A 16,866-nucleotide genomic window follows, 5' to 3' on the forward strand; every position below is an offset into this window, starting at 1 on the left:
GAGTTATGGATGCACATGGGAATTTGCTAAGCACGAAAGAAGCGTAAGAGTCGCGCAAGGAATTTAGTCGAGAGCGACTCTAGCTTCTTGAGTGCGTAACAGACCTCCCAACGGCATCCATAACTCAATAGTGTACACTGTGGCGTTTACCATTTGTTTTATAATAAAACATTGATAGATTGTAGCAAAAGAGTTTTCTTTTATTTAACAAATCTTACGTGACCAGAATAAAACAAGCGCGCGCGGAAAACTAGTCTTTACATTTGCTTACGTCAGCAGCGTACACCCGTGGGCAAATGGTGGACGCTGAACTGACCAATCGGAGAGTGCGCTTTACTTTGGTTATGTTAATTAACAAATGGTAAACACCACAGCGTATACTATTGAGTTATGGTGCACGCGGGAAATTGCTAAGCACGAAAGAAGCGTAAGAGTCGCTCTAGGCGATAGCCGAGAGCGACTCTAGCTTCTTGAGTGCTTAGCAAACCTCCCAAGTGCATCCATAACTCAATAGTGTACGCTGTGGTGTTTACTATTTGTTTCATAACATAACATTGATACTTTGTAGCTAAGGAGTTCCCTTTTATTTAACCGCCTCCCGGTTAGCTCAATTGATAGAGCGCTGGACTGATGTGCGGGAGGTCGAGGGTTCGAGCCCCAGCCGGACCAACACTTAAGGTCTTAAAATAATTGAGAAGAATATGCTGCCTTTCTATAGCATCAAGAAATGGTTTAGATATTCTAGTCTTCTCGGATAGGGACGAATAAATGGAGGTCCCGTCTCCTGCAGGGTTAGGGGTAGGAGACGTTAATTTCCCACGCACGAGATTACTTTGTGATGGATGTCCTCCCCTGGGGTGGGATGGGTGGGTGTTGTCTTGCGATTATATGAGCCTCTGGCTCGGGCAATATGGGCAACCATGCCACACGCAAAGACATTAAACTTGATTACAGGACTTACAGAACAAATCTTACGCGACCAGAAAAAACAAGCAAGCGCGGAAAAATAGTCTTTGCATTTGCTCGCGTCAGCAGCGTACACCCATGGGAAAATGGGGGACGCTAAATTGACCAATCAGAGCGCGCGCTTTACTTTGGTTATGTTATAAAATTAGTTGTCGCAAGCTCTCCTCAGTAGTCGCCAAAGCCTCCTTAGTTGTCACCAAATTCGCCGAACTCTTCTTTGTTTAATCATCCCGCGTGAGGAGATTCTAGCAAGATTTGACGCAATTCTCGAATAAATAGAGCGTGGGCTTCTCTATAGTCATCTGAGAAATTATACTAAACAATAATCATAATGGAAACACCATAACACGAAAATTACGAGCCTTCAAAATTATGGTCATTTTTGGGTTTGACTGATCAGCCGTAAAGAGTCTCCAGGTCGTTTCCTGAAGAAACGCTAGAACACAAATACGCAAGGCGGGATTCGATTTTGAAAGCATCAAGCTAGAAAGGAACGTTTGAGAAAAATATCAACGGTGTACAAGATGCTGTAGAACATATTTCCTTGCGTTAGTATGTGATCCTTCGTACCCCCTTATCAAACATTCAATACAAACAGGCTTTTTCCCACATCAGCTTTACCGTCATTAACACATTGAATTCAGAGCGCACATCCTTGTTTACATCAGGTGGTGCTTGGTTTAATTTGAAATAAAAACTAAAATATGTCTTTTAATCGGTAAAGTGGACACAAAATACATTGTAAACAACAATGCGAATTAAGAAAACGTTCCGTTATTTTTTTAAAGAGGTGCTGAATCCACAGTTTAGTCTTCAAAGATAGCTCCATTTATTTAAATTAACGATGGACAAGCGTTGTGTAATCTGGGTTCCTTTGCTACAGATGTCTCCACGGCTGTGTCCATTCTGAGCCTGGTTCTGATAGCAGTGGAACGATTTGGAGCTGTGGTATTTCCCTTCCATCCCCCACTCGTCAGTTCAAAGAAGTTGAATAAAAGCTAAAAGTTTCTAAAGAAACTGTGGTGCTGCGTCGGTGGGGGTAACAAGGTAATTTGGTTGTATCAAGTCAGTTGAAATTGTAAATTGGCCACCGTCAGAGCGAATGGAGAAATTGTGGGTTGTATGTGGGTTTAAATATAGAAGCGGAGGTACGCCATTGGTGGGAACATGGCAACGAGAAAAACACGAATCAATTAGTGGAATGAAAAGCGTTCGTTGATACCTGTGGGATTAAGAGTGCCGATTTGAAAGATGAACTTTTGTTCAAGAGTCTTGCGACTTTCCGTGTTGCCTAAATGTAAGGAAAGACCGCAGATTGCCATTTGTTGTTTAGGATGGTTAGGTATATTAAAGTGTCCAGCGACTGGTTTGGATGCGTCCTTGTCATTCCTTTCTACGTCGCGAAGGTGTTCTCGGAATTGGTCACCTAGTCGTCTTCCTGTTTCGCCGATGTATAACCTTTTGCAATAAGTGCAAGTTATGTAATTGATTACGTTCACTTCACGTACACCTCCACCAACGTAATCTATTGCATAACTTTTGCATTCAGTGCCCATCCCTCCGGTGGTACTTCAGATCAGGGGTGTAAAGGATCCTTGCTCTATCTCCAATACTCTACTGGCATACTTTCGTTTCTTCTCATTTCCGTGCTGTTTAAGGACTTGCACAGATGCCCTCTCACGATAGGAGTCAGCATAAGAGTGGAATGCCCGGACATCAAAGTATGCAGACTTCTGTCGCTCCCAAAAACCTCTGGCTAGAATATCAAGACACGCATCTTGGGAAGCTTTGGCCCCATTATTCAAAATTTCTCCGGTAATCTGCTGCAGGGGAGACTCGATTTCCACATCTTTACATACGGTGCTAAGCAGTGCCGCCTCCAGATCTCTGATCTCATTGTGGCGTTGTATCACAAATCCGCCATTTCTTCAGGTCATCGTATGGTCCACGTCAAAGATGTCACCACAGAGGTACCGGTTTGGGATGTCCGAGAGAATTCCCAATTATATCTCAGCTTAAGGGCATCTCTAAATTCTCCTTTATTGAGATCGTATCCTAGGTCTTTTAACGGGATAACAGTGAGCCAACTGGAGGCACCTCTTTCTGATGCGACTTGTTCTTTCACTTTGAGCGAGTTCGGTGTTAACATGTTCTTTACCCTCTCTTAAGATTCTTTCAGGGTCTCATGTTTCCTAGCTATTGCCTGGGACTTTGCAGCATTGTTATCTGCTTCATCTGGAGTGTGGTGATCTTGATGTATGATACCCTGAGTCAGTGGTCCAGTAACAGTTACCTAAACTTCATACTCTTGAGATGCCAATTCTACGGGGTTTGCGATACCAAGTCCGCCCAAACGCACTGGGAGAGCAAGTAGGTTTAGCATCATCCCTCTATTGATTTCACAATGGAACTCCAAGAAAATGGCAGGCTTCCCTTTCTCGGAATGGATGTTATCAGGAATGGTTGCCGCCCAGACACCATAGTCTACAGAAAACCGACGGACAAAGGGCTTTTGCTACACTATCACAGTCACGTTGACGCCAGATACAAACGGTCACTGCTGATCACCATGTTAAACCGTGCGTTTCAACTCTTGTCTACGCAGAAGTTTTTCCACGAGGAATGTGAACGCTTTAAAGAGATCTTCTCCCGACTGCGCTATCCTAATGACCTTGTGCAGTCAACCATTCGCAGACTCGTTGAATCAAAAGTGTCTGAGGATTCACATACCCGAATGGCTGATAAAAGAGAAGCCCCGGTCAGAATCGTGTTGCCCTACAAGGACCAGAAATCTGCAAATGTAGTACGAAAACAGTTGGCTGACCTCCGTCGAAAGATCAACGTAGATATTAGCCCAGTTTATACAAGTAAAAAGATCAAGAATGAAATTAGGGTCAGGGAAGACAAACCGCCTCTTGTGAGTCAACAATGCGTGGTGTATTCATTTCAGTGTGGCCTGTGTGATGCACGCTATGTCGGCTACACGTGCCGACACTTACACCAACGAATTGAAGAACACAAAGGATCGGCAATCGGACACCACCTGAGAGAGCAGCACGACATGGAGCCAGAAGACATCGCACAGAGTTTTCAAATCTTAAGGAAGTGTCAGAACAAACCTGTCTTGTTTTTGAAATGTTTTTTAATCAAAAAACTGAAACCAACGCTAAACAAACTATGCGATTCAATTCGAGCCAAACTATTTGTTTTTAACAATTCGTGCTACGATGAATTTATTCTTTCATTCCTTTATTCTTTTATTCTCTTTCATTGTATATTGTTTACACTTTTTCCCATATTTTAGCGCTCGCCACATTTAATCGTCTTCAACTTGCTTCAACATATTTATGCTGATTTGGAAAATTTACTCACTTGAAAATGACCTCAGAGAGGTCGAAACGTCGTGACTTCTTAGCGCTAGTATTTATATAAAAATTATTTCTTTAAAAAGGAAAGTTTTAAGTTTGTTTTCAAAAACGGACACTGAGGAGCTGTTCATAATATCGGACGGCGAAGTGTTCCTGAGTGTGGGGACAGCTACGGAAAAAGATCTTGCACCGTATATCTTCAAATTAAAACGAAGAATCACAAGAAGATTTTTAGATGATGAACGTAGTTGACGAGCTGGAACGTAAGGTGTGAGTAGATCAAGAATGTACGATGGTGCAAGATTGTTAAGAGCTTTGTACGTGATGAGTAGAATTTTAAACATAGTGCGATGATCGGAAGCCAGTGAAGATTTAACAGAATCGGCGTAATATGTTCATGTTTTCGTGAAAGAGAGATGAGACGAGCAACGGCGTTCTGGACGTGCTGTAACTTTTTTACTCTTGGTATTTCGGTAGTCCGTAGAGTAATGAATTACAATAATCCAATTTTGAAGATACAAATGCATGAACAAGTATTTCAGTAGTGGTCCGACCACTTGTCCGACCACACAAGTACTTTCTTACGTAGCTGATATGACGGAGATGGTAAAAAGATTATTTGCAGATACTTGCAACATGATCGTTGAAAAGAAAATGATCGTCTAAAGTAACACCAATATTTCTAGCTTTCTGTGAGGAGTGGATGGTCTCACTGACAACAGAGATTTCTTGAATTAATGGAGGCTTGTGTAGTTTCTCAATACGTTAACAAAATGGAATAAGGAGAGAGAGGAAGTTTATCGACCAATTCCTAAAATTCTTAAAATCCAATTTACGAGGTATGGGAAAGGCTTATAAGCCAAAAATGACTTGCTACGTCCCTGACCGGAATAACGTAATCGTCGCAAACAAATGATTACACAGCTACTAAAGTCGATTGAACAAAGTCGAATAAAGCGGATTCCATTATGTCTGAGGAAGGACGTCAGCTGACTGACTCGTTCTTGATTATGTTGGGCAAATGATAAATGGAGGCTTGTGTAGTTTCTCAAAACGTTAATAAAGTCGGGGTCTTTGGCAATGAAGAGAATGATGAATGGAATATAGAGAAAGAGGAAGGTTTATTGACGAATTCTTAAAATCTAATTTACAAAACATCAACGAACCCCACCTCATACATTATATGGGTCAATATGAACACCTCCTCGCCAGGAAAGTTCCGTCCAATGTTTTTAATGCTCTGGACTACTGGAGAGTCCCGACAATTTCTACTTTACAGCTTAAAGCCTATCAATCAAAGCTTAAAACTACTATATTTTCAAGGGCTTGCAAACTTCGTGGTATTGAAGATCCAATATGACTATAAACAAATATTTGAAGCTGAGGAAATATCGGAGCTGCAGATTCGAGTTACAACCGGAGTGTAGCGGCCGACACAAGCGAAGCAAAATTTCGACGACAACTATGAGTTTCGCAAATGAAGACACACTATGAAGCGAGGATATATTTTACGGACAAGCCTTGAATCGTTTTATTTAACGTAATCGTGGCATCCAAGTACTTATCGTAAAATAACAGTCCCGCTTGTAAGAATTGAACCAAAACGAACTTCAATATAAGTTAGGTATTCGGAAGCGAAACGGGAAATCCAAACAGACACTTACTCTAACACAGAAAACTGTAGTCTTACGACAAACGACAACAACCAAACGATAAACTAAAAAAAAACTTCAACTACTCTACTCTAAAAATCGCACACGTCAACATTAAAAAGGGTCCGCGTGATTTGCTTACGAGATTACTTCGTAACCTCAAAGCACGCGCACGCGAGTCGCGCGCGCACAAGTTTGTTAACGTCTTCTTAACAGCAGGCAAAAAGCGTGGCAGCCGTTACACGGAGTATAGTGAAAGAGAAAAGGTGCATGGTCTATCTCCACACACCTACACTGCATTTTTAATTAAATGTTCATATTTTTAAAACCTGTAATTATTTTGGCTACGAGTGCCACCAAATATTTCCTTGAAAACAGTAACTTTCCTCTGTGTTTTTTCTTGACGCATGCTTTGATTTTTACTGTGATTCATCCATGATCATGTAGGTTCTATCCATCTCTCCTTCAAACAAATTATCTTGCGTCTAATGATTTATTTTTAGATTATTTTCTCTCACTTATCAAATAAACTTCTCAGGTCTACTTAGTTAAATTAATGGCATAATTATTCGCTGTGCGGTATAAGAATCACCTTCTGGTTGTCATGGATGTCTGTCAAGCCACCTGAATTTATCTTTAGGTGCATTCTCGCGTATCCATCGTTACTTAATTCAGACTTAAGTTTTTCCTCACTTTATTATTCATTAATCAAAAATATTGCTTGATACATGTATGGTCAAATAATGATCAACATTCAGAATATACTTTGCAGGATCGGGGAGCCGCCAGAGTTCAAGTGATCATTTAAACCGATCAACAAAGGTTTACCTTATACATACCCAACGTAAGTGACTTAACAAGTGGCATTTTAGATCTATATTATTTTTAAAACAATTCTTGGGAAAAAAACTGAAGTCAAAATGTCCAAAGGATTTGGGCTTTACATTACACGCAACCCATGTTTTCTCGTAAACCGGAAAACTTAAATAAAGCTTCCATCTATTCATTACATTTTATTTAGCACAAATTTGAAAGCTAAGTAGTCAACAGAAGAATACGTCTGTACAACATGGAAAGGAATTAGAGCCGGCTTCACTAACTACACTTGAGGAGATTCTTGGGAGCCCGACGATAATTTTCACTAAAACAAAACAGACTCAAGGGTTTACAGCACAATATGAGCGTGAAAGATAACAAGCAATACCTGCGAAGTAATGGAAGGTACAAGATGATATCATGGTACTGTCTGTTGAAAAGCGCACAAAGAACACCATGCATGGCAGCGTGTGGCAGGCAGCATACTACGAACACCATCACGATCGCAAAGGACATCTTCACAACACTTCTCTCTCTCTTCAAACATTGCTCTCTACCGTTAGCTGATTGCTCACCTGGGATCTTCTGCAATTTAATTTTTAAGGCAATGGCGAAGTAAAGTATGGAAATTAAAGCCAAAGGGACATAAAAGAATGCAACAGACAATGTAGTCATGTAGTCTAGGAAAGACAAGTAGTCACCAAATACGCCATCCAATGGTGTCACGCAAAACAGCTTCATTGGATATTCGACAAGGTTGAGGACGAGCAGGTATGGGCAAAACACAGCCATGGCGATAATCCAAGTGGCAAGAAGGAACAACCGGTACTGCTTTGAACTGATCAGTGGGGAAGGAAGGGGAAATACTACAGCTACAAATCCATCCACTGCTATCAGAACCAGGCTCTCAAAATAGAAACAGCAGCAGAGACATTTATTGCGAAGGGAACCAGTTTACACATTAACATTTGGCCTGAAGTACCTTCGATTAACCAGGAAGGGGGATCGGTGTGTAACAGAACTAGATCCCGAGGTAACAGGAAAATCGGATACAGCAAATCGGACATGGCCATGTTTACAATAAAAAAGTTGATAGGCTTTCGTAGGGTTTTCGTCTTGTATACAATTAACCCAATGAGGGTATTTGCAACCAGTGAGCCAACAAATAGCAGACAGTAAGTGAAGGTTTTACCGATCTGTAGTGCTGTGAGGTTGAAGCAGCTCGACTGTGTTCCATTCAAGGTTGTGGTCACGTTTGCCGACATTCTCAGATCTAAGAAATCAGTTAGCTCAATTGGTAGAGCGCCGGACTGTTGTGCGGGAGGTCGTGGGTTCAAATCCGGCCGGACCAACACTCAGGGTCTTTAAATAACTGAGAAGAAAGTGCTGCCTTTGTAATAATATCTGCAAATGGTTAGACTTTCTAGTCTTCTCGGATAGGGACGATAAATGGAGGTCCCGTCTCACAAGCCCTTGTATGTGATAAAAAAAATTTGTGGGACGTTAAAGAACCCACACACTGTTCAAAAAGAGTAGGGCACGTAGTGCCCCGTGTTGTGGTCTATCTTTGTGTAGTGTCTATCAAATTGATGGGGGGTACTGCGCCTTTGAATATTGTATAGAAAGGGCGCAATATAAATAAGGAATCCATTCATTCATTTTTTCTTCGGCCAGCAGCCCTTTGGTGGCTACTTGTACTCTTCCTGTATTCTGCTAAAAGAGAACGCAGCAGATCAATTTTAAATTAATAAAACATACCTGATTAAAAAGCATATCATTTCTAACTGACAGTCAATACGATCAATTTACTTTTAGAAATGGTTGTCAAAAAGGGCAATTTTCGCAACTTTGTAGTTATCATATTCTTATTATTACTACTGACAATGACAATTTAAAATTGAAAATTGTCGTCTTATTACATATACATATACCACACAGGAGAATTCATAGTGCTTTTCACGTGCGCTGATTGGTTTGTTTGAAAGTGATCAGCAATTACTATTAACCTTCGAGCTGACAAAGAGACAAAATGTTAAGTCGAGAGCCAATTTCCGACCTTTTTTCGGTAAATTGACCCCGGTGAACTAATTTTTTCGGTTTCTGTGAGGCATATTCTAAAAAAACTATTCACTTCAGTGTCGGCGATTTATAAATTTCAAACTTACAAACAGATAGTCATACTACAGTCGAACCTCGATTTTCCGGACTTTTTTCTCTGGTCCCAGTTTTGTCATGAATATTTATTTGTCATGATCAAGATCAGTAGCCATATTCTACAGCGTTGAAAAGTGAAGTGAAGGCGAGTTTGTTTCGCTTTCAAAAAGCAAAAGCAGCGCTCGCACGCGTCGTAACAGTGAAGAACATTTGAATGAGGTCTGATTGGCTTAGAGTTGCTTGTTGCTAAGTGAGATAGTTCCATCACCAGTAGACCGTATTTTTTTCAAAGCGATTTGTAAGTGTCTTGTTTCACGATTTAATGTCGCGTTCTTAATTTAATAATTTTTTTCTCGTTAACTTTCATATTATCGATCATCCGGACCCCCGATTAACCCGACTATTTTGTCTTGTCCCAACGAGTCCGGATAATCGAGGTTCGACTTTAGTGACATAATGTTATCGGTATGGTGATTTAAATATGAATTAGATCTCGATAGGTCGGTTAAAAGGTGGAATTTTACATGCCTTTTCCGTACAAACATTTTTAGTGACTTCATGTTTCTCTTTATTTATACGGAATATACTCATCGGTATCAAAACGTGAGTTGAGTGAGGACGCTGGAGAATATACACAAAGTATCTCCCCATGATTCATCGCTGAAACAGCGGATCCTTTTAGTAAGTTTGTTGGTGTTACAAATAATAGAACACAAATCCTCAGTCATCGGTTTCCGCTAAGAGCCGTGACCAGAGTTAATAGCTTTAGGAAATCTGAATAATTACCCGAGTGACGGAAAAGCGATCACAGAAATAGCTCCTTGCGAGTAATGGCTCTTATTTTAAAACGGTTGACAGCTGAAACGAATAATCCTTGAAAAAAGGTTCGACAGTGTTCTCCTTGTTCTCCAATGAACATTTCATATTGCTTCATGATGATATTAGTCTTTTGTGATTTGGAATTTATACAAACCTTGAGGTTTTTTATTTTGTGTCGGGTTTCTTGGGAGACGTATGTTAAAATTTTTAGGACTTTTACTAAGAACGTCTGATCACTGACATTTGTGAAAAGCGGCAATGTCTTTACTGAACACATTTGCAGCTGGTGACGTTAGCGGAACGAAACCTTGTGAGTGAGGGAAAACAGCTACTGAGCTAGCACACTTTCACGAGGACGTAGGGATATATGTTCTACAATATCTTACACACCGTTGGCGTATTAGTCAAAATATTCCTTTCTAGATAGTGTCCTCTAACGTGAACCCCGCCTTGAGCATTTATGTCCTTGCGTTTCTTCGGAAGACCTGGAGGCTTAAAAAATCAATTTTAACACTTTCCGGAAGTTTTAATTTTAGAAAGAAAATAGACCATCTTGTGGTCGCAGGAAAGTAAAGAATCGATTTCTAATACACGCGTTTGGTGGTAAGTCTTTGTTTGTCACTGAAATAACTGAGCTTGGCCGTCGCAAAAAATAATTACACAGCTGCTAAAGTCGGTGAAACAAAGTTAAATAACAACTCCACAATGTCTGAGGAGGGAGGTCTGCTGGCTGACTTTCACTTGATTATGTCGGGCAAATAATTAATGGACGCTTGTGCAGTTTCTCACTTCGTTAACAAAGCCGGAGTCTTTCCCAATTAAAGAGAATGATGAATGGAATAAAGAGAGAAGGACCAATTCTTAAAATCTAATTTACAAAACATCAAAGAACCCCACCTTCTACATAATATGGGTCAATATGACCACCTCCTCATCACGTAAGTTATGTAAATGTTTTTCATGCTCCGAACTCGAGAGTCCTGGCAGTATTTACTTTACAGCTTAAAGCCATCAATCAAAGCTTAAAAGGGTTACATTTTCAAGGGCTTGCAGTTTTCATGGTACTGAGGATTCAATATGATTATTAACAAATATTTGAAGATGAGGAAATGTCGTAGCTGCAGATTCGAGTTACAACCGGAATAAAGCGAAAGAGAGATAGTACATGGTCTATGTCCATGTACATGCGCTGCTTTGTTAATTAAATGTGTTCTTTTTTGAAAAGCTGTATTCCCTTGGTTACAAGTGCCATCGAATATTTCATCGAAAACAGTAAACTTCCATGTGTTTTTCTTTACATTCGTTTGTGGTCATTTAGGTTCTATCCATCTCTCCTGCAAATAAATTATGCTATGTCTAATGATTTATTTTTAGAATATTTTCTCTCACTTGTCAAATAAATTTCTCAGATCAGCTCAGTTAAATGACCTGATTATTCGCTGTTTTACCTCTGGTGCAGCAAAACAATCACCTTCAAGCTGCCATGGATGTCTATCAAGTTACCTGAGTTTAATTTTAGGTGCATTCTTGTGTATCCATCGTTACTTTACCCTTCGGCGTCTAAAAATACTAGAAAATTGCAATCTTCTTGTGTTCTTGGCTTCCTTCATTTTTACTTATTGATGAAGGGTTTTCTAACCGTTCGACTGTTCGTTTGAATTCAGGCCAATGCGTTGTTGTCTTTCCTTCAGCTGTTTTTTAACTTTCTAATTTTCAACTGAAGTGAATTACTACTAGGAGACAGGACCTCTATTTATTCGTCCCTATCCGAAAAGACTAGGATATCTAACCATTACTTGATGTTATAGAAAGGTAGCATATTCTTCTCAATTATTTTAAGACCTTGAGTGTTGGTCCGGCCGGTGCTTGAACCCTAGACCTTCCGCACAACAGTCCAGCGCTCTATCCATTGGGGTAACTGGGAGGCGGTTAAACTTCCGTTTATTCGCTGCAATTCGTGTATCGAGCACAAGTTTCAAAAGCAAAGCAACTAACAGCTGTACAACATAAAAAACAGAATAAGAACCTGACTAACTACACTTGAGGAGATTCTTAAGATGCCGACGATAATTTTCATAGAAAATAAAACAGACGCAAGGGTTTACAGCACAATATGAGCGAAAAATAAAGGAGTTAATTAATGTGAAGTATTGGAAGGCACAAGATAACATGGTTCTGTCTGATGAAAAGCGCCTCAAAAACCACCAGATACCGCGTGGCAGCGAGCATACTGCGAACACCAACACGATTGCAACAGACATCTTGATAACATGTCTCTCTCGCTTCAAACGTTGGTCTCTGCCGCTAGCTGTTTGTTCGCCTGGAGTCTTCTGCAATTTGATTTTTAAGGCAATTGCAGTGTAAAGTACGGAAATTAAAGCCAAAGGGACATAAAAGAATGCAACAGACAATGCAGTCATGTAGTTTAGGTGGGACAAATAGTCACCAAATACGCCATCCAATTGTATCACGCACAAAAGCTTCTTTTGATGTTCGACAAGCTTGAGGACGAGCAGGTGAGGGCAATGGACTGCCAAGGCGATGATCCAAGTGGCGAGAACGAAGAACCGACACTGCTTTGAACTGATCAATAGGAAACGTAGAGGAAATACCACAGCTGCAAATCGATCCACTGCTATCAGCACCAGGCTCAAGATGGAAACCGAAGTGGAGATATCTATCGCGAATGGAACCAGTTTACACAACACTTCGCCTAGAGTACCGCCGATTAACCAGGGAAAAGAATCGCTGTGTGACGAAACTAGTTCCCGAGGAAACAGGAAAATCGGAAACAGCAGATCGGACATGGCCATGTTTACAATGAAAAAGTTGATGGGCTTTTGTAGGGTTTTCGTCTTGTACACGATAAACCCGATGAGGGTATTTCCAACCAGCGATACAACAAATAATACGCAGTAAGCAAAGGTTTCACCAATTCTTCTCGCTGCAGGGTTAAAGCAGCTCAACATGGACTGTGTTCCATTCATCGTTTTGGTCGCGTTTGCCCACATTTCAAAACTTACAGAAAGGTGACAGTTTCTTCTTCAGTGTTGCAGAATTCTCCACTGCGCTAAGGAAAATCCCTGCGTTCCGCTGGTACAGCAATCAATAGGACTGTATCTTTCTGGTTTATCAAGTTTATTTACGATCCACGTACGCCTCCACAATCTCCGTACAATCTACGTTCAGTCGATCTCGATTTCTATTCCGAATGCCCTCAATTACAACATGTTATCTCTATTTATCACAACGGAAATACACACCTAGTTACGTAAATCCGATATTCACAATGCTTATTTGCGCTTTGCTAAGCCATTTTCCTGTCGCACAGTTTGACTTGCGTCCCTACCCAGAATAATCCAATTAGCCCCTAGCAATTAAACCCACACTCACTATTTGCGGAGCATGTGTCACATATTTCAATGTGTTACAGGATGTTCCAGCCCAAACGTACGCCTTAAATACCTCTAGATAATGCACTTGCGTGTATAAGCTAACATTCTACCGATTGTTTATTTTATCTATTTGTTTTTTTTTGCAATTATTGATTATGCAATAACACGTTTCACAACATTCAGGAAGCAGCTCTCTAACGCTCAGGGCTGCTTTCTCTCTTTTTAAAAGAAAACAACATTACTACTTAGCTTGTTTAAATGGCGTCAAATATCTTAAACGTTTTCAGAACTTTTGAATACCGCCAGCGAACAGTTAAAACCTTACATATCTGAGATAACTAAGCTTCTTTTATCCTTTAATAATCAAAGTTATTATATCGCTGGCAGTACCCGTGGGCAATATGAAGCGAATCCTGACTTCTGATTGGCTACCAGGGCAAGATGGGCCCATCTTGTCAAAGCAAAGAAAACATAAACGACTTTCGTGGGTTTGAGATACAATGCAAAATATGAAGTTCATATATTGTGTACTGCGGTATTAGATACATATGATGCACGATCCTCGCAGTAGATAGCGCTATTTAAGCAATAGCGAAAATCAGACCTGAAAAAAAAAAAAAATCAGGCCTGTACGGGATTCGGACCACTGACCTCTGCGATACTAGTGCAGCGCTCTACCAATTGAGCCAACAAGCCAACTGGGAGCAGGCCGTTAAGTTGATTCGTAATAAACCCGTGAAAGTGATAAATGAGAAACAGTGCAATATATGAAGTTCATATATTGTGTACTGCGGTATTAGATATATATGATGCACAATCCTCGCAGTAGATAGCGCTATTTAAGCAATAGCGAAAATCAGACCTGAAAAAAATCAGGCCTGTACGGGATTCGAACCACTGACATCTGCGATACTAGTGCAGCGCTCTACCAATTCAGCTAACAAGCCAATTACCTTATTATAGGAAATTAACAATGCATGTAATTAACGCGAATTTCAAAAATTCGCGTTAATTTTATGTATCTTAAATTACCTCATTGTTAATTAAAATGACGTTAATTAAAAGCATCGTTATTTAAAGACACCTTTATTATAAGCAAAGCCACAATTCCTCTAAGTCACCGTCAGAGTCGGTTGACGCATCATCCTTTAATATTAAGTTCAAAATGTCCTTAGATTCATCAGTGTAGCGATCGTCTTCTCTGAGGGGATAACTCACTTCTTCAACTTTCTTGCGCAAAATGTCTATCGCATTTTTGTCATCTCATTTCATTTCTTATGTTTTTTACCGGAAATAGAGAGCAAATTTTGTTGTTGGCCGTTGTTGTTTTCTAACGAAATGAGTACGAAAAATATTAAATTCACGTCTTAATTATACCGCACGGAAACATACCGCACGGAAATTCGCGTTAATTAAATGTATGTAAGCATAACTTTTGGAAAATTCGCGTTAATTTTATGACGCGTAAATTTTCTTCGCGTTATTAACATGCTTCGTTATATTCCTATAACAAGGTATTGCTTAATTAGCGCTATCTACTGCGAGGATCGTGCATCATATGTATCTAATACCGCAGTACACAATATATGAACTTCATATAATTTGGATATATCAACAAAGTTGAAATGGTAAATTGGCCACCGTTATGATTACAAAAGCTGACGTTTCGAGCGTTAGCCCTTCGTCGGAGCGAATAGAGGAATTGTGGGTTGTGTGTGCTTTTAAAGGCAGAAAATGGAGCTACGTTATTGGTGGGTGCATGGCAACGAGAAAAACATGAATAAATTAGTGGAATGAAAAGCGTTCATTGATCCCTGTGGGATTGAGACTGCCGATTTGAAAGATGTTTTTCTCGTTGCCATGCACCCACCAATAAAGTAGCTCCATTTTCTGCCTTTAAAAGCACACACAACCCACAATTCCTCTATTCGCTCCGACGAAGGGCTAACGCTCGAAACGTCAGCTTTTGTAATCATTACGGTGGCCAATTTACCATTTCAACTTTGTTGATGTATCCAAATTATTTCGTTACTCCCACCGACGCAGCCCCAAACAGTTTCTTTCGAAACTATCAGCCTTTATTCATATGAACTTCATATATTGCATTGTATTTCATTTATCACTTTCACGGGTTTATTACGAATCAACTTAACGGCCTGCTCCCAGTTGGCTTGTTAGCTCAATTGGTAGAGCGCTGCACTAGTATCGCAGAGGTCAGTGGTTCGAATCCCGTACAGGCCTGATTTTTTTCAGGTCTGATTTTCGCTATTGCTGAAATAGCGCTATCTACTGCGAGGATCGTGCATCATATGTTTCGTGGGTTTATTATACTTTAAAAAACAGTTGGCTTTTATCCCGTCTCGGGTAGTCATGACATCAAGTCTTGATTCTTAATGAAGCGATGACTCTTTTTGCTATGTTTTGGTCAATAAAACTAATATAATGTAATTGGTATGGTAATTTAAAAACGAACAAGGTCTTGGAAAAAGAGGCATTTTATAAATTTCAAACTTACAAACAGATAGTCATACTACAGTCGAACCTCGATTATCTGGACCTCGATGATCCGAACTTTTTTCTCTGGTCCCAATTTTGACATGAATATTTATTACTCATGATCAAGATCCGTAGCCATCTTCTACAGCGTTGAAAAGTGAAGTGAAGGCGAGTTTGTTTTGCTTTCAAAAAGCAAAAGCAGCGCTCGCACACGTCGTAACTTACTAATGAAGAACATTTGAATCTGAAGTCTGATTGGCTTAGAGTTGCTTGTCGCTGAGTGAGATAGTTGTGTTACCTGTAGACTATATTTTTTCTCAAAACGATTTGGAAGTGTTTTGTTTTACGATTAAATTTCGCTTTCTTAATTTAATCATTTTCTCATTAATATTCATATTCTCGATTATCCCAACCCTTTTGTCTTATCCCAACGTTTCTAGGTAATCGAGGTTCGACTGTAGGAACATAATGTTATCGATATGGTGATTTAAATATGAATTACATCTCGAAAGATCGATTAAAAGGAGGAATTTTACATGCCTCTCACGTACAAACATTTTTAGTGACTTCATGTTTTTCTTTATTCATAAGGAGTATACTCATCGGTATCAAAATGTGAGTCGAGTGAAGGGGCTGGAGGAAATACACAAAGTATCTCCCCACGATTCATCGTTAAAACAGCGAATCCATTTAGTAAGTTTGTTGGTGTTACAAGTAATAGAACACAAATCCTCAGTCATCGGTTTCCGCTAATAGCCGTGACCAGAGTTTAATAGCTTTAGGAAACCAAATAACAATTACCTGAGTGTCGCGAAATTAATCACAGAAATAGCTATTTGCGAGTAATGGCTTTTATTTTAAAACGGTTGACAGCTCGATCGAATGATCCTCAAAAGAAGGTTCGACAACGTTCTCCTTGTTCTCCAATTGAAATCAAGGATTACTTATGAATCTTTTACTATCTAGAACTTATACAAGCCTTGAGGTTTTTTATTTTGTGTCGGTTTTTTCGGGAGACGTATGCTGAATTTTCAGGACTCTTACAAATAGCGGAAGAACCCGTCTGATTACTGACATGCGTGAAAAGCGGCAATACTGAACACATTTGCAGCTGGTGACGTTAGCGGAACGAAACCTTATCAAGGAAGGAAAACAGCTAGCACACTCTCACATGGACGCAGGAAAATATGTTTTACAATA

General features: G+C 39.9%; 2 protein-coding genes and 1 pseudogene across 2 annotated transcripts; 1 reads left to right on the forward strand and 2 right to left on the reverse strand.

The window, feature by feature from the left end:
• Positions 1 to 3,165: 3,165 nt before the first annotated feature.
• Positions 3,166 to 4,270, forward strand: LOC111335698 (uncharacterized). The gene has a single exon (XM_022941688.2). It carries the CDS (start codon positions 3,371 to 3,373, stop codon positions 4,268 to 4,270), a length of 900 nt encoding a protein of 299 aa, XP_022797423.2. The 5' UTR covers positions 3,166 to 3,370.
• Positions 4,271 to 7,081: 2,811 nt separating this feature from the next.
• Positions 7,082 to 8,456, reverse strand: LOC148719540 (QRFP-like peptide receptor; annotated as a pseudogene).
• A 2,316-nt stretch (positions 8,457 to 10,772) lies between these two features.
• Positions 10,773 to 13,631, reverse strand: LOC111335681 (QRFP-like peptide receptor). Its single transcript, XM_088742050.1, has 2 exons — positions 13,348 to 13,631; positions 10,773 to 12,817 (listed from the first exon to the last, which is right to left on the reverse strand). The coding sequence occupies exon 2, from the start codon at positions 12,784 to 12,786 to the stop codon at positions 11,806 to 11,808; it is 981 nt and encodes a 326-aa protein (XP_088598176.1). The 5' UTR covers positions 12,787 to 12,817; positions 13,348 to 13,631; the 3' UTR covers positions 10,773 to 11,805.
• Positions 13,632 to 16,866: the final 3,235 nt, after the last annotated feature.

The sequence above is a fragment of the Stylophora pistillata genome, chromosome 12 (genome assembly GCF_964205215.1).
Source record: "Stylophora pistillata chromosome 12, jaStyPist1.2, whole genome shotgun sequence".
NCBI lineage: Eukaryota > Metazoa > Cnidaria > Anthozoa > Scleractinia > Pocilloporidae > Stylophora > Stylophora pistillata.